This window comes from Maylandia zebra, linkage group LG17 (assembly GCF_041146795.1).
Source record: "Maylandia zebra isolate NMK-2024a linkage group LG17, Mzebra_GT3a, whole genome shotgun sequence".
In the NCBI taxonomy this organism is placed as follows: domain Eukaryota; kingdom Metazoa; phylum Chordata; class Actinopteri; order Cichliformes; family Cichlidae; genus Maylandia; species Maylandia zebra.
This window is the reverse complement of record NC_135183.1, coordinates 24395645-24414491: the sequence shown is the minus strand read 5'-3', so window position 1 is coordinate 24414491 and position 18847 is coordinate 24395645. Positions and strand designations below refer to the sequence as shown.

At 39.4% G+C, this 18847-nt stretch overlaps 1 protein-coding gene across 12 annotated transcripts in view; it reads left to right on the top strand.

The window, feature by feature from the left end:
- Positions 1-5286, top strand: part of ppp1r12a (protein phosphatase 1, regulatory subunit 12A) — a 62490-nt gene extending 57204 nt beyond the window's left edge. For 9 of the 12 annotated variants that reach the window (XM_076875451.1, XM_076875448.1, XM_076875452.1 and 6 more), the window contains one exon: positions 3302-3387. Coding sequence is in view for 3 of the 12 variants with exons in the window: in XM_014408362.4 (XP_014263848.1) it covers positions 3302-3388 (87 nt within the window). In the remaining 9 variants the exon portion in view is untranslated. Of the gene's footprint in view, positions 1-3301 lie in introns of all 12 variants that reach the window. The other 3 variants (XM_014408362.4, XM_014408358.4, XM_014408357.4) reach the window with 1 other exon arrangement.
- The last annotated feature ends 13561 nt before the right edge of the window (positions 5287-18847 follow it).

The following is an 18847-nucleotide window of genomic DNA, read 5'->3' as shown; positions in this document are numbered from 1 at the left end:
CTGTACTGTGAAGGAAAGTGTCCTCTTTGAAGTTTCTACTTGTGGTAATTACTTCAGGGGGAGCTCAGTAGTTCTGTTTGGCTTGTTTTGGCTTCTTTGCATGAAGTGGCTTCCTATGGCATCAACTCTTTGGACCCAAACCTTCAGAGACCAAACCCACCTTATCCTCCCCTCCTTTTCTGTTGAGTTTACCAAATGACATCAACAAATATTTAAGATTAATGCATACACGTATGGTTTTACCTTGGACTTGTACACAATATAGTGTGTTCAGTGTCATGAGTTAAACAAGCAGTCAGTCCTTATATGAAATCAAGCAGGTCTCTGGGGCAGTCTCCTCTAAACACTGTAGAACATGTCTCACGCCCTTGTACGAATATTTTTAAGTCATTTATTTAATAAGCTAATCATATTGAAAGCATGCTGCTGTCCAAATAGGAACTTTTCAAGTCTTTATTGTGCTTTTATGGGAGATATTTAAACTTTACATCTGACAGCCAGTTCCAGGATTTTATAAATTATGGGGCAAGAGAAAGTCTGGCTTACTTACTACAGCTCATTCAGCTCTGTGTTGCTGCCTGTAATGCATTAATATGCACATGTTTAAAAGAATGTGTTCTGAAGTTCAGTAGATGTCATAAAGAAGAGGAAACTGATGCATAATCTGGCTTTAGTTAAGTTAAACTCTCAAATTTGAGTTGTGATCACAAAGTTTTGCATCTCTGCCTGTTGCAAATTTAAAACTTTACCTGATTTAAATTTGGCACATCCTCCTCTTCAGGGTCATCTCGTTGTGCAGCCCTGCACCGCTTGTGGAGCAGCTGCTTTTTAGATCGCTCTCTAAAAATCTCATTCTGACCACTTGCGTGTGTGTGTTCGTGGCAATGTGGAAGTTGCATTGCATTTTGAAGAAGAGTTAAAAAAAAAAAAGAGCCAGGCCACCAAGCTGAGTGAGCGGTGTTGGAAGATTAGCGCGCGATGACACGTTCCACAGTTCAGGCTGTTTGCCAGCATGCTACAGTAGAGCTGGGCGATATGAGATTTTTTCATATCACGATATGTTTTTTTCATTTCAGGCGATAACGATATCTATCACGATATAAGCCAAATAACTATATTTGTAAGATTTAAATGTGCCGTTGCTCACAAGTAAAATGTGAAATAATCAGCAGCTTGTTTTTATTTAAATATTTATTTCCCATAATAAGTTCAACAGGGTAGATGTACTTAAGAAACATGAGACTTTTTCAGATAGATAAAGGCAAATATTGCAAACTACACAAAAGGCAGCCGCTAAAGCGTTTAAGTTTCAAAATAGAACAAACGAAACAGACTAAATTGTCAATTCCACTTAGAAACAAAGTATTAATTCTAAAAATAAATCTTAGTTTGTGTTACAGAAGAACAGACAAAATTGACTAACTTTTGTCAATATCAAATAAACTGAGAACTAAAAGGAAATTCTCAATCTCTCCTTGTTGTATAGCTGAGCTTTTCAAACAGTTTTAACAGTTACTTTAGTCTGACAAAAGCCGAATGACGAATTAGCGCTTCCAGTCAGAGACTGAGGCTACGTCCACACGTACACGGGTATTTTTGAAAACGGAGATTTTCAGTTTTCGTTTTAAAAAGAATCCCGTCCACACATAAAGGCAGAAATGAAGGAAAACGCTGCTATGAACATGCCAAAGCAGCAGGTGGAGCTAGATTCCTAACTGTGCAGAAATGTTGGCCAATCAGAAGTCTAGAAGCCTCGGTGGGAAAAAGTAAACAAAGCTGGGGCATAGAAGCAGAACCGAGTCGTATGTGTGGACGGACAGTAACTGTGTGTATATGTAAGCATTTAAACACTGCAGAGAGTAGAATTAACAGTAAAAGTATTGTAGAAATTCATTTCACCGAAACAATAACGTGGCGCACAGTGTGACGCATGCACCAGTTTATTGTATTTCCAGACTTGCTTTCGGCACAATTTACAGTGCACGCTACTCTGTTTTTTGTCAGACTTGAAATAGCCGAAATACCTTCACACTACGGAACTTCTATGGCTCTTCCGTTCGACAATCTCTCCGGCATTGGAACCATCATCTGTTTTCTCTTCGGTCACGCTCGGTTGATTTTTCTAGTCGGCACACTCATTCCCTCCATTACCCGCTGGCTGCTTCCCAAACAAACACACGTGTGGCTTGGCACTTGTGCTGTACGTAACAAGTCACGCGACGTGACGCTGCGGCTGTGATTGGTTCGGCTCTGCGCTACTTAATTTGGATTGGCTGACTTTTTTTTTTTTTTTTTTTTTTTGAGGACAAGAGCGGCGAAGTCTATCGCGATAGCTTAATTTCTCTAACGATATGTATCGCGATACATATCGTTATCGTTCTATCGCCCAGCTCTATGCTACAGTAAGAACCCATATTAAAAGTTAGACAGTGTCACAAAGAAGTAGCATCTTCAGTCGATGCAAGAAGCCCCAGCAGCTTTAACTGCCAGTGATGATCCTCTCTGTGAAAGTTTGAGACAGAAATCAGTGTTTTCTGTCTGCACAACTTTGGGGTAAAAATCTCAATAAAATCTGAGGCGTACGTTGTCAGAACAGGATCTTCATGAAGCGGTCTTAAACTGGCTGCCGTGCTGGAGATGAGGCAGAGGTGCACAAGTAGACAGCTTTGAAGGCGAGATCAGCTGGAATCTGTGCGTTTAAAGAGTGTTTTTCGACTCGCGTGTTCTTAATGCAGCCGTTCACACAGACTGCAATTTTTAAACAGATCTGACCAATCAGATCACTGCATTTGGCAACAAGTCTGCATGATTCTGAGCTAGGGAATAATTTTCTGCAGACGATGAGCATGTGTATAATGGCCTTAAGTCAGGAACATTAACGTTAAACATTTTAACAGATTTGCACTTGATCAGATGTGACTTTTTTCCCCTCTGCTGTGTGTATTTTTGAGGCTGCCTGCAGCAGCCACTTAGATTCTGCATGGCTTTCCCAGAATCTTTGGCCTGTTGTGTGCCCGCTTTTACTTTTGACTTGGAACAAAGATGTTGGGTTTTGTTTTTACCTCTTTAATCAAAGTCGGACAGCCAAAAGTTAGATGCTGTGTGTGACTCCTGAGATTGCTTTACACAGTCTGCAGTTAACAGTTTGTTTAAAAAAAAAAAAAAAAAAAAAAAGCGCCGTGGCTGGTTTTTAACCTGTTTACGTGGCGAGACTTGTCTAAGCCTTGTCTCTCTCTCTCTCTCGCTCTCTCTCGCTCTCTCTCTCACTCTCTCGCTCCTGTTTCCCTTTATCACCTTTCAGATGCTCCCAGACTTGAAAGCAGACAACCAGAGACTAAAGGACGAGAACGGAGCGCTCATTCGAGTCATTAGCAAGCTTTCCAAGTAGAACAGACCCCACCCGCCCCATCTTCTGCACCCCCCTAGTCCCCCATGGCAGTGACTAATGGAATTGCACATTTAGATATTAATTGCAACAGACATCGGAGGCAAGACTCCCTTTTTTTTTTTTTTTTTTTTTTTTTTTTTTTTTGGGTTTTTTTCCCCTCTCCCATTGTTTTTCTCCCGACTCTTAATCGCCCTTTTGCTCCTTCACCACTGCAGCATCCACCCATCATGTTCATCCATCCCTCCCCTCCCCATGCACCTCCTCGAATTGAACCCACTAGATTGTGTGGCTGCTGTCCTGATAGAACCACTGAGTTTACAGAGCAAAAGGAAGGGGTGTGTGTGTGTGTGTGTGTGTGCGCGCGCGCGCGTGTGTGTGAGATCAGCATGTAAAAGCATTGTGGGCGGGGAAGCCTGAAAACTATTTAACCAGTAAGCCTTAGTTGTACATAAAGAGAAAAAGAAACACACTTGCATCGGTCTCTTCTGTCTCGCTCCTCCGCCCACTCCGGGCTATCTCTGAAGAACAGATATTATCCACCACCTGATTTTATTTGTGCCACAATCTCTTATTTGATGTAACATTTCTTCCCGTGTACGTGTTGTGTGCTGTGCAGTCCCTCCACTTCCCCTCGAAACCCTCAAAGTGCCACTTCTGCCTAATATCAGCTCCTTGTGGCCCCATCATTTTTTTTTCTTTATTTACCACCCCCCTTCTCCCCTTTCCACCCACAGATCACTAATGCACACACAGTTCTCCCACCCCCTCCAAAATTTTTTTTCTTTTTTTCTTTTTTTGTACCTCTGCGTGTCTTCCTCCAAGAGGGAAATTTTGGATTCTCGCTTTAGCGACATGAGGCGGACCTGGTGGAATTTAAGCTTTCACTGTATGTGCAATATGCATTTTTTTCATTTTCTTTTTTTAAATGCTTTAATGATGACGAGTCCATCACAAGTAGGATTTTTCACTCTTCCACCACTCCCATCGCTCACCTTCTCCCCCTCCCCTCCTTTTTTTTTTTTTTTTTTTTTTTAGGTTTGTAGTGTAGTCAGTTTATACTCTGTATTTCTCACTTTGTTTTAGCAGGTACTGAGTGATGCTGTATATACCTGTATGTATTTGTTTGAGACCAGCACATGGCATGCATTTATGGTTCCCGTCTGTTACTATTAAAAATTCCAGAGGACAAACAGGTGTGTTTTAATTATTATTATTATTATTATTATAATTATTTTTTTTCCTTTATAGACTAAAGACATTGGATACAATACAGTAGAGCCTCTCTTGTTCACGGGACGGCTGGCAGTGTTCAGTGCTTTTGTTTTCCGGTTTTAAAATAAGTGTTCGCACAATTGTAAAAGTTGAAAAAAAAGAAAAAAAAAAGAGAAATAATCGCTTCACTACATTTCACTTTCTTTGTATTCAGTTTCTTGGAAGAGTGCTGTTAATTTTGTTTCCATTTTTTTTTTTTAAGCTCTAGTATTATAGCCAAGGTGTTGTCACTTAAAAAAGGAAAAAAAAGTATCTTAGGTATTGCTAACCCAGTCCTTTCTACAATGTCTACATGCACTGTCAATGCCATGTGAGGAGTCTTGATGTCAGGTTGAAGCAAAATTGCCACCATCAAATATTCCATTCATCTGAGAACATTTTATGCATTTCAGTGGCCTTTTAAGGATATTTTAGTCAAAGAATTTAAGACAAAGTCACTGCAGATGGACTGACCATCAACTTTTTTTCTTTTGTTTTGTTTTGGGGTTTTTTGTTTTTTGATTTTTTTCTTTTTTTTTTCTCCCATCATCTTGTAAAATAGGTGTGTGGCTTAATACATGCAAGTTGTGCTGTGACTACCAACCACTGAAGAGTTCATTAAAAATAAACTTGTACATTGTAAAGTTCCCACGTCTCTTTATTTTCCCGTGGTGTTTTTTTTTTTTTCTCTCTCTTTTCTTCATTTTAAAGGTGTTTCAGCAGATGGGACACCCTTTTATTTACAGTGTTTCTGTTCATAAGCTACAGAGGTTGTAGCTTATAAATTTGCTCATTTGTAATTGTCTGTTTTTGTCACTCTTAACAAAATGAGTACTTTATGGTTTCAATTGCCTGGTTTTTAGCCAACGGTGGGACTGGTAAACTGTGTGCCGAATTGAAATGTACGCCTCATATTTGGTTCAATTTACTGCATTCTTAAGCCAGTGGTCTCAGAATACAGATATGCAAAAGTGCATACAAAACATTGTCGTCAGAAGTCTGCTGAGGCCAGGCTATTGGCATGCTTGGTCCAATTGTTCCTGGTGGAAATCTGACTGGACAGGGGTACCAAGATGAACTGCTCCGATCTCCAGGACAGTAGCTGTTCATGCACTGCCCTGAGTACTGCAGGCCTTTCTGGACCAGGAGTCTGTACAAATACTTCCTTAGCCAGCATTTAGTCTTGATAGGTTTCCATTATAGCATGTTCCAAAAATTATACCCCTTTTTGCAGTTTCTATACTTCGCAGCACCATGCAGTAAACCAGATCGAACCCTTTTGCAGGCCAGTTTTAGCACAAAAGAAAAAATACTAATTTTACTAATGTAAACAAAATTTGCCCGAGACAGAAATTGTCCATGTTATTTGCTGATGTTTGTGTGGCAGGACACATCTTTATCTACAAAACTCATGGTTTATTTAAAGTAAAAAAAAAAAAAGAACATTGAATTTGATTCATGCGTTCATTCTTTAATCTGAGGCAAAATCATTGCAGTCTTTAAATCCTGCCATTTAGTATGCATACATTATTTAATAGCTTATTTTTTTTATATACCCCTTATTCCTCCTGCCTTTCCAGGCTAGATTGAACCTCTTGAGGTTCTGTTACTACCAGTAGATGGTGCTCAAGTTTGCAGACTATCATGTGAACTATGTACCATTTAATTATTCCAAGGCAGTCTGAGCCACTCAGTTCCAGTTCTGATCAGTCTTTCTTTATATTTTGCTTCAAAGATGTAAACGTACACAGCTCACACACTCGTGACATGTAGCTCGTGTTGTGCTCAGTTTCCTTCCTGAGCTTAAAATCCCTGCAGTAGTATTCACACTCCTCAGCCTACACTGCTTCGCTGCTTTTAATGGAAACCCAGAGGATGATACTGGGTTCTGAATAAAGTGAAGAATCAGAAAACACGCATGCACATTAAGTAACTGACCTTCCACTACATACCACTGACATTTTTTGTAAAGACCATGTGAGGAAACACCTTTGCAGCAAGCCTTTTCCCTGTTTCGTCAGTAGCTGTCTGCGTCTGTGATGATTTCCAATCCTTAGATAAAGCTTTGCGATTAAGCTGTGGTATATGTTGTAATTGCCTAAAGTCATGCAAAAGTGTCTTGCTGTTCTATTTTCCATTGCCTCAGCATGTGGTTAAGAAGTGTGGTCTGCATCTTGACTGTGATATGGACATGCTTCCTCGAGCGTCTCGAGCAAAATGTCTTCATGAGGATTTTGACAGATGATTGGAAAAGAAGATTCCTGGCCTTGAGTGTGACTCCATGTAGTTATAGGGAAAAAATGGTTTGAATTAATGCTCCCTGTCTTTGATGTTTGTTTCAAACTGGAAGAAAACACCAGGACTCAGTGTATACAGGCAAGAGTTTAACCTGGAGTTATAGGAAATTTTAGACTTCGTGTGTGTTGGTGGGATGCTTTAGGAACCATGATTATCATCACTAAAACTGGGTAATTTGTAAGATGGTTTAATTGAATTCAAAAATACTTTAACCAATGTACTTCAGATTTTTAGCCTAATTAGAGTTCATCATCTGGTGACTAAATGTAGAAAATTAAATGATAATCTGTCCAATAATTACTGAGATGTTTTGGGCCAATCATCAGGGTCAATAATGGGACCATGCAAAGTGGCAATCTTCCAGGCTGGAGTACCACAACTTGCAGTTCCCCCACTGGCCACTTGGGGCGCGCTCCCCCAAAAGTCATTGACTCCAGTGATGGGATTTCCGGCTCTTTTTAGAGAACCGGCTCTTTCGGTTCGGCTCACTAAAAAGCGCTCTTTCAGCTCTGAACCGACTCTTCAGGTTGTTTTGTTGCTTTAATTAATTTATTATTAACAATAATATAAAATTATGCACAAAAGGAATTACTAATGTAAAAAAAGTGGTTTTATTTATAAATGTTTATACATAAATATATGCGGTGGCCCCTAGAGACAAGACACGTACAAACTCCAAAACACATTTCTAGCATGAACTGAACTTCCAAAACAGAGCTACCTAGATCACCTAAATTACACAATTGAAAGCATGAAAGCATATGTGTATTGTTTGTGTATTTATACACAAGCATTAAAATGTAGTCAAATAATTTTTTTTTTAAAAAGTTCATTTACCTGTTATTACCACATACCAAATCCAGTCGTTGGTACTTGCTGGCTTGTGTAGCCACTAGGTAACAAAAGCTCAACACTGCGCCTAGCATCCTGGAGCACTTCTGTTGTCTTTTGTACGTGTTTTGAGTTTTTACGTGTTTTGGAGTTTGTACGTGCTTCAGAGTTCGTACGTATTTTGAAGTTTGTATGTGCTTTGTCTGTAGGGGCCACCGTAAATATACTTTTATTTACTCCACATAAAATGTAATAAATAAATCATATAATACAAAAATTAACTATTCACATTTCAACTTTTAACTATTTAAATTTTCAGCTTTTTCCTTTTACAAATTTAAAGTGAAACAACACAAAACACTACAAACCACAACACAATTAAATATAAATTATAATGTGAAAACAAAAAGAACATGCATATCAAATCAAATCACTTTTATTGTCACATCACATGTGCAGGTACATTGGTACAGTACATATGAGTGAAATTCTTGTGTGCGAGCTTCACAAGCAACAGAGTTGTGCAAAATACAATAACGTAAACAAGCAGAATACAAGAATGGCTACATCTGAAACTAATATATGTACAATATACAATAGTATATGCATTTCTGGATGTGTATACTAAATATTTTTCTGTGTGTGTGTGTGTGTATACACATATTTTACAAATTAAATGGAGTAAACAATAAAATAAAATATATAAAAATATGCAGAGTTGAGATATTCTCTGTCATATGGGCCTGTATGAATAAACTTTCTGAATCCTTTATCATCTGCAACTGAAAATAGTTGTGGATGATTACTATACCTTTCTAATGTGACGTTGTTCTCCCTGGCTCTTTCTCTCTCTCTCTCTCTCCCTCCTGCTCTGTTCCTGTGCTACTGAGTGTAACTACCGCCCCTCCCCCCTCTTCCCAGCGTAAAGCACAAGGCTCGCATGCGGAGTGAAGCGGGAAAAAAGTGCGAGAGAGAGGTTGAGAGAAAGAAAAGGAAAAAAAAACACTGCTCGCGATAAGGAGCTGGCTCTAAGAGCCATTTCGTTCACGACCGACCCATCACTAATTGACTCAAGGTTGAGTCAGTAAGATTTTAAGGTTATTTAATAGAAAAACCCACCGATTAGTGTCTACTTACATCTTTCAACAGCTTGATGAATTCTGCTATCATCTATCACAGCGGTCCCCAATCCCCGGGCCTCGGACCGGTACCAGTCCGTGAGTCGTTTGGTACCGGGCCGCGAGAGTTGAGGCTCAGGTGTGAAATGTATGGTTTTCAGGGTTCTTATCGGTTTTCAGCGTTATTTTGTTATCGTTTTTATCGTTAACTCTGTTTTCCTGGGTCTTTTCACGTGAGTTATGAATAAATCTTCTTTTTTTCGGTACCGGTACTAGTTTTATTTTGTTGTATTTATCCGTGACACCTTAAAGGCCGGTCCGTGAAAATATTTTCGGGCATAAACCGGTCCGTGACGCAAAAAAGTTTGGGGACCGCTGATCTATCATCTAAAAAAGGTCCCCTCTACCAAGTAAGCAAAAATGTGACAGAAGAAAGACAGAAAGAAACAACAAACATCTGGATAAAACGTCATCGTCTTCCTATTCACCTCAAGTCTGAACTGAAGTCAGGGTTCTGAGCTATGAAAACGTGTATAAAAGTACTTTTTAAAATTCATCATACTATCGTTTTATTCTCTTTAAAAAAAGTTTAAAGAGCTTAGGCTAGCAGCAGCTAATATTTAGCTGCTAGCTAGTTCAGGATATTCTCAACCACTTGTTTTCTATTGGACAGAAACAAACACTGACTCATCAACCCGTATCAGAGAGCGGAGTGACTTATTACATATGAACGCCAGGTACCGTTGTTTGTCATACAGTGGCTACTGTATCTAGAATTATAAGAAAACAGAATTCCGTTTTCAGCTACTGACATCTAGTGGTGAGATTTTCAGAATCAGAAAGGGTTTTATTGCCAAATGTTGAGCGGGTTTACAACATTAGGAAATTGCTGCGGTAACTACAAGCTGTAACTGCTACAAATTATGTTGTTATGTTGTTTTTAATTTTCCTCTTTATGATAACCATGTAGGAGTAAATGCCTATGTAACTCAACTGTTTTATATTTTATTAAGACTTAAAGTCAAAAATGTATGTTTCTGAAAAAGATGCTTTTTCAAGTCACTGAACTGAACTGGACTTCTCAATTGTGTTTGTGTTGGTGACTAATGTTAAAACTCCATAAAGCGCAAGAAATCTCAGCAGACCTAAATGGTCACGTCATGTCATCTCCACCATGACGTGACTTGCTCTGCTTTTCAAGGTTAGGAACCATCCACAACGATGGTTAAGTGAGATGCTCTCACTCATTTTTGTTACTATGATGGTCTAATCTCCCTGTATTTTCCCAACTCCATCGTTACAGTGCCTCAAACAAACCTCCTCCCAGTTTTAATTTTAAACTCCCAAGCATAATCTTAGGTTCTGAGAGATGAGCAAAACCCTCGGCTCACTCTGTGGACAAACAGCAGGGTTTTGCTAGATGACAAACGATGACTAATCGAGGTGCACGGGTGACGTGACAGCTCAAGTCTGCCACACAAACAAAGATGAACACGATCAGTTAAGAAAAATTGGATTCAAGGCGGGTTGGATTGCGATGGGTGAATCTCGAAAAGAGGAGAAAAAGATGTCGGCTGGATTTACAGGAAACTAAACATCCTGCTCTGTCAAGGGAACACTGAAGAACCTATAGATGAGTGTAGTTTTGACTAGATTAATCAAGAAAAAATTGGCTTTGGTAAGTCACAGATGAAGCTGAGACTGATTCTAGCTTCATTACACTTTTGTTACAGTTTGAGGATATCAGCATGGGTTCATTTTCACACAGACTAAACAATTGTCTAGTTTAGTCAGTGGAAATGTTAAGGAAAAATATTAAACTAGAGAGTGGATTGCTAAATTATTAGCTAAAGCTAGCAAGCTTGGTTAGCAAGCTGGTAGCATTAGCTAATAATCAGCTTATTTGGTTAGCAAGCTGTTAGCATTACCTAATAACAAGCTTATTTGTTATATATCATCAACCTATACAGTTATTGTAAAATATACTCCAAATATTTTTTCCGTACCAGGCTGTAAATCTGTTATTTTCATGGCGATGATTAGCATCATCGAGTGGCCATTCCAGAAGCTGCAGGTTTATTAGAATATCTTACTATTACTGGGTTGAACCACCATTTATCTCTATTACCTCCTTAATTTTTTGAGTTATAGATTTAACAAGGCGCTGGAGACATTCCCCAGAAATTCTGGAGTTGCTGTAGATTTGTCAGATGCACCTCTATCTGGTCTGTTGTGGTGAAGAGAGAGTGAAAACAAAGCGGTCGATTTACCGGTTGATCTACATTCCTACCCTCACCTGTGGCCACGAGCTCTGGGTAGTGACCAAAAGAATGATATCACAAATACAATGGGTGGAAAAAATTAATACTCTTAAAAGAGGGACTTATCATTTGGTCTTGAATAACCTGTTTCTTGTTTTAAACTTCCTACTTGCTATAATTTGTGCCTTGCATTCAAACCGTTTCATTAGAGGGCCAAAATGAATGGATCAGCAAATGGATCACTGCTGCATTTCTTCGGTATCTTATAGGAAGTGTGTCACCTACTACCATCTGCTTTCCGTCCGGTTAACTTCCTTCCTGCTGTTGTAGCTCAGTGCTGAGCTCTGCTGACTCACAGTCCTGGACATGATGGAGGATTAAACTACAACAGGACTGTAACAGGAAGCTCAGCAGCATAAATCCAGGATCAACTTTGGGGAAAAAGAAAAAAGAAGTATTCTTTCCGGGTTTTACAAAAAGCTCTCCACCAAGAAACTTGAATCTATACGTCCTCACATTCTTGGCCTCATTTACCAGGCTCACATAGCCTGTATTTTATATTCAGTGATTCAGTAGTTTTATTAATATATGCCCCCCTGTATTCATTTATGTGATATTGAAGTTTGGTTTAGCTTTTGAGACATTGCAATAATCAAGCTTCAGACTCTTAGATTAGCCAAGCCTCTATTATCATCATTGTGAGGTAATGCAGCGCTGACCTTTGAGAACAGCGTTAACATTTTAAAATAATTTATCTTGAAAAACCTTTCAGCAAACAAAAATGAGATATATCCAGTTTGATAAGAATTCCATCAATTGTCTTTTTAAATACATTTCTAGAGAAAGCAGTGTCAGTTTCTGAATAACACTTCCTAATGTTTGATCATGATAAGATTGGCGCACCCTTTATGTCTACATAAAATGACGCTGTTGCTTCTGCATAGGTTGACCTCAAACATCCCTTTCCCTGGGCAGCCAAAGAGCTTTGTGCAAATAGACACCAATACAGCATATTTCAAGCTATATGACAGCAAGTGACTGATCATGAAACAAGCTCTTCTTGAACTCTTGAAGCTACAGAATGAGCTGATGCCCATATTAAAATACCCAACTTGACAGAGTTGAAGAGTGTGTTTACAGTCTGGCTTCTCTAGCTAATTTCCCCCCTATTTTTAAAAACATACATTCTGTGCTGAGTGATTGGTGGGTGCTCTTTAGTCTGATTTAACAATTGTTTGTCCTAAAAGATACTCAATGTTAGCCCTGTTAGCATCTCTATTAATAACGAGTCACAGATGAGCCTCGCTAATCAAGTGTGCTCGCCAGTGCTAGCATGAACTTACAACTCCAGAGCGCTAGCCTACTATTCAAATATGGCAATACTCAACTTAAACACACAAACAGTATTAATTTATGTATTAATGCTACACTTTTTTGCCTTCATACATGCTTTAATTCTTCTGTTAGTTTGTTGGGAGCAGCCATGAGAAGATGAGTACACTGTGGGCATAAAGGAATGGACATGGTCATGTAGGCTGTAGTGTTTCAGTTGGTACTGAGGGGCCCAAAAGTGTGTCAAGAAAATCCCTCACGCCATTACAACAACACCGCCAGCCCAAACCGCTAATACCGGGCATGCTTTCATGTTATTTATTCCAAATTCTGACCCTTCGATCCAAATGACATAGTAGAAATCGAGACTCACGAGACCAGACAGCGTTTTTTCAATCTTCTATTGTCCAATTTAGGTGAGCCCGTGTAATTTGTAGCCTCGTAATCCTGTTCTTAGCTGACAGGTGACCACACCTGGTGTGGTCTTTAGCTGCTGTCTGCTTCAATGTGTTGTCCTCTTCAGGTTGTAACAAGCAGTTATTTGAGTTATTGCTGCCTTCCTATAATCTTGTAGCAATCTTGCCATTCTCCTCTAACCCTTGACATCAACAAAGTATTTTTACCCAGAGCTGCTCAGTTGATTTTTCTGTCAGACCATTCTCTGTAAAACTTAGAGTTGGCTGTGTGGGGAAAATCCCAGTAGATCAGCAGTTTCTGAAATACTCCAGCCTGGCTGGTACCATCAACCTGCATTCAAAGCCCCTAAAATTACCTTTCGTCCCCATTCTGATGCTCAGTTTGAACTTCACCAGATCTTTTTGACTGCGTCTTTATACCATGTCATGATCTGATGAACAGGTGTGCCAAATAAGGAAGTGGATTCATCACAGGAACACCTGATTTGTGACTCTTTTCTTCTATGAAACAACAACACATCACAATCACCAGATTCTCATTTAAAAATCAAAAAAATATTTCCAAGGCTTTCTCTTGTGAAAATCCCCTGTTCTGTGGACTCCTGGCCCACTCGACATCTGTGTGCAAACATCTGGTAGGCTTGGGAGAAACACTTCTTGAATACTTCCTTAGATTGGACAAACAATTTCATGGGGGAGCGAGCTCGGCTTGAGTCTGCGCGCTACAGAATTACCCACCTAATAGCTCCTGACTGCAGCATTACTGTCAAATAAATGAAAATGTGTGAATGCAAGAGTGGCTATTACACACTGTTATGTATAATATATTTTTACGTGCACTGCTCATTTTACAGCCTAGCGAGCGCTGCATTTTATTCCTCTTTACCATAAATGTGTTATGGGTTACAAAATGCATGATAGGGCCACTTATTAAAGCTCTCAGAGTCTTCTTGGGTACTTTGAATACAAATTTAGTGTTCATTATATACAGAGCCTGAGCTTGGCTATTTCAGTAATGCATTACTGGAATGCTATTGGGCATTTAAGTTGCACAGCAGCGTTTGTGTTGGCATGAAAGGAAACACTTAGCAGCAGCCTTTAAGCACCCCCGTTCCTCATTCTTTTTTTTCTCCCCCTCCTCAAAAGCAGACAGAAATATGCTAAATATGCAGCAGAGTGACCCGAGTCCATAGATCAAGGTTTATTTTTAGGAGAGGCACCTCACTCCCATGCTCCACCCAGGTTTTCTCATTATCTGTACCAGGGTTAGCACATGCAGAGATAATGGCTGAATGCCTGGCCTCCCACTCACTCCTGAGACACGTGGATAGGTCACATTTTTTGCTCTTTATGGCAGAAAAACACCAAACTAATAACATGTAAGCCAATCTATTTCAGATATGTACATTTGAGTATCCATGGTAAACTTCCCTTAAAGTCAGTGCACCCTTGTGAGCAAGCTGGCCGCACACAAATCAAACACCAATAGGCTCATATCCTTCAGCACAGGTGAGTTATGGGGCTATTAACATAGCATGAAATTAGGTTCCTGACAGTAAGCACCTATAGCAGCTTTAAATCACTGCACGCAGAGAAACCTGTGCTTGTACAGTTGGGTAATGGCATGAACGTGGCTGGAATATCACTGGAATGCAATGCAGGGTAATGAAAACGGAGCTTTGCAACAGTCAACAGTTTGCTGCAAGGACTCGCATGATGTTGTATTAATTATACTTCCTCTAACTTCGGCTCATTATGCAGGAGAACTCCAGAACAGGTTTGAAATGATAATGTCTTTGGGACTTGTTTTTAGAAACAAAGTTATACATAGACTCGACTGAAAGCTGCAAAACCTGCTGTATTTTAATGAGCTGGTAGCTGTTGTGCGGCTTCCCATCATATTAACTCCTTGTTTTGAGTTTGTGCTTGAGCTTGAAAACAGTTTTGTCATTTGCTGACTCCCTCATAAAACTGTCACTGTGCTTCTTGTCCTCGAAGAGAGCTTCTCTGGCATTTTCTTTGTGCACTAATAGTAGAAGTAAACTGGATTTGTGAAGCATCTTTCTTGAAAGCAATGATCAGACCTCAGGATGTTTCATAAAGAAGTCCCAAGGCCTGTTTCTGTGAAGTCAGGCAGCCGTGGCTCAGGAGACAGCGTAGGTCATCCACTAATGGGAAGATCGGTGGCTTTGATTCCCAGCTCCTTCAGTATGTGTCCTAAAGTGTCATCGGGCAAGACAGTGAACACCAACAATATGTGAATATGTTACCTCACAGCAAGAAGGTCCTGAGTTCAATTCCAACATCAGGCCGGGGTCTTTCTGTGTGGAGTTTGCATGTTCTCCCCTTGTTTGCGTGGGTTCTCCCCGGTTACTCCGGCTTCCTCCCACCGTCCAAAGACTTGCAGTTTGTGGGGATAGGTTAATTGGAAACACTAGATTGTCCATAGGTGTGAATGGGGGAGTGAATGTGAGTGTGAATGGTTGTCTTTGTCTATGTGTTAGCCCTGCGACAGACTGGCAACCTGTCCAGGGAGTACCCCACCTCTCACCCTAAGACAGCTGGGATAGGCTCTAGCCCCCCCACGACCCTGAAAAGGATAAGCGGAAGCGAATGGATGGATTTTAATTGCTTTTTCACGTAAACACAGAGATAAAGTCATCATAGCAACACAGACTGATGTGTCACAGCTCATTGCGGCAATTTAAGTAACTGTAATTATGTTATTTCCAATGAATAATGGACTGGTGCTTACATAGTGCCTTTCTACTCTATTTGATCTCTCATAGCACTTTCTTACTGCAAGCCTTATTCACCCATTTGTGTTGTTTTGTTTGTTTTTCTACTATAACATTCATACACGCACTAATGCATTTGGGACAACATGCAGACCAGAGGAGCTGGGGATCAAACCACTGACCTTCTGATTAGGAAGCAACCTGCTCCACAGCCACAGCCACTCTACAATACAGACCCAGTTCAGCTTACTCACCTGAAACCAATCTTTACTCTTTGGGACTCATCTTGTTTTTTGTTTGAAACGGCTGTAATCGCATAAAAATATCCGCATCATTTACAAAAAGTGACAAACACAAATGAAGATTGCTTGTGGCTTACCTTTTCTCTCAGGTTACAAACATCTGCATTTTGCTATCTTAGAAATATTGTCCACGTATCAGGAAATTATCAGAGGGAATGGAAAACCAGCGAGCTGTCAGTAATATCATCCGCAGGACTTTTTTATGCTGTGACTGTGGATTTTTTTATTGGTCGAGCAACTACAAGATGAATATTGTCTTATTGATTTTACCCTGCCTCTAAGGGGTGTATAATCACAAACCTGTCACCTCACAAGCCCAGTTCTCGGGAGAAAAGGGAAAACAAGATGCTGCTCTCACTTGGAATGTAAGTTCAGAAGAAAATTTGAGACTCTGAGACATACTCACTTTAGTATTTAGATGAAAATCTGCTGAAGCCACATATGCAGTGTGTAACTGAAATCTTGCTCTCTTTTTTTGTAAACTAAGCTGAAATTGAATTTCTTGAGTTAGTTTGTGATGTTTAAGAAATTGCAAACAATCCTGAGACTTATTTGGGCCCAGAAATCATCAACGCAGTTTTTATGATCATAAAAAGTGTAGTTAATTTGGACACTGCATCAAAACAACTCCCTAAATACACTCACCGGCCACTTTATTAGGTGCGTGTTGCCGTTACCTTTTTTCTTCTTTTTTTTTTTTGCCTTAATTCGTTATGGAATCGATTCAACAAAACTGAGGAAGCATTCCTCAGAGATTGTTGATGGGAAAATCCTATGAAAACAGCTGCTTCTGAAATACTCAGACCAACAACAACGTGCTGCATTCAAAGTCAGCGAAATCATCTTTCTTCCCCACTCTGATGCTCGGTTTGAATTTCAGCACGTCATCATGACCATGTGTACAGGTCTAAATGCATAGAGCTGCAGTTATGTGATTGGCTGAGTAGATATTTCTGTTAGCAAGCAGTTGAACAGTTTGTACCTAACAAAGTGGCCGTGTAAGTGCCTGAAGGCTTTTCGCTATGCTGAGGTGAAAGAATTCCTTCTAGAAGGACTGTTCCTGTCTAAGAAACACACTGAAAGTGTTCACACTAACATTTCGTTATGCCTTGTTCTCCCAAGACAAATCCCCTTAAGGCACTGTCAAATGAAACAGAACATCTTTTCACCAAATCTAAACAGAAAGGAGATGATATCCCTGTTTAAAGGCTCTTTCTGAGATCTCAGATTGAAATTTTTTGCTCTTTTTTAATGTAATGGAGGTTTATTATTGTTATCAAACATGTGTTCTGTCTGTTGAACGCATGATTCAGTACTTTGAGGACTCGGATATTTCAGAGCAACAACTGAGTACAGATATAATTGCATGTCGATTTTTAAAGTGGAGTTTCCCGCTGTCAACGAAGTTTCAACTTTGAGTAGCGCACATTTTTTGTAAACTGTCAAGTCATAACAAAAATAAGATGAAATGAACTGCTCAGTCATCGAAAGTTGCCCTCACCCTACCCAGGGATCAAGTTTCCCTGAAAGCAGGTTTTTCATCTGATCAGAGCTGGTTGGGTGAGTTATCGGGTGCCTAAGGGACTCTGTGGGACCTGCGTGAGAGAAGTTGTTGAGAAATGCCCTTGTGCCGAAGTGTTGCACTGTGACTGTGCAAATATCAAAGGGCCACTGAAGACGTGAAATCAGCGACACTGTTGCTGTTGACACAAGTCAGAGCTGCAGAGGTGTACAGGGACTTTAACAATCACATTTTCAAAGTCTCAAACTTCCACTCAACTCTCAAAGCAAAATACAAAGTTTTCAGTGAATTACAGAAAGCTCTTAAAGCAAGGAGTGGATGGATTTTCAAGGACAGGTCTGGACCCACCAGAGGGTCCAATTTGACCAACTGATGGCTAAAAAAAGTATGAAAACAGCAATGAAATTGTAAAAAGTGAATTTTGATTGCTGAGTGGTGATGCAAAGCCAGCATAACTACACAGGGGTGAACAGAATTCTAGACCTAGAGACAGTGTTCAGATCATAAAGAAGTAAAATACGAATGTTTATTACAAAAGAAACTGTACATGTGAAGAGTTGTTGCTTTTGCACTGTTAAATATGCATGCACATGTTATGACAGCAGACCTTGCCCTTATTCTTGCGAAGCAGTTAATCATGCTTTTGTAACTGGGTGGCTCATCAAAGGGGAAAATGCTTCTTCTTTACACTTTTTCTTCTTACGGCAAGGTAATAAAAAGGCCCCAAAGCTAATCTAAAGAGCATAAATGCAGATCTTATACAAATGAAAATGTTTATCAAATTTCTATTCGACAATGGAACCGATCCTTTCCTTTCTTTACACTTATTAAAGAAAGGTAAGGAGGGCTTTGCAGTCATTTTACTGGTCTTGGCTAGTTTTTTGTAAAATAGATAGATAAATACTTTTCAAAATTATAGAAAATTATTGTCATATTCACAGTGAAGAAATATGTTCCCCTGTGCAATGACAACAAATGGCAAACAGAAAATATATATGTATCCACATACAAAATTAGATAAATTAGATAAATAAACCAGCTAATGATTTAAAAACAACAGAAACAATTGTAAAAAAAAAAATAATAATAATAATAATAATATGATAATTAAAACTGAAAAAAGATATAAATATATACAAGCAGAATAAAAGAATCTGAGCTGCTTGAAACTTTGTACACTTTACACAACTTACATATAAGGAAGCATGAAAATACAGAAATGTTATGATAAAAATAATTAACTATATTAACCTTTATCTTTATGGAAATATCGCCGATAAGTATTGTAAAAGCTTTAACAAATGACCTTAAACCCGAAAGCACCTGTGGGAACAGTAAAGAGTTATTACACAGCGCCCCTCCTCTGCTTCGGCTTTAGTCGGAAGTGTTC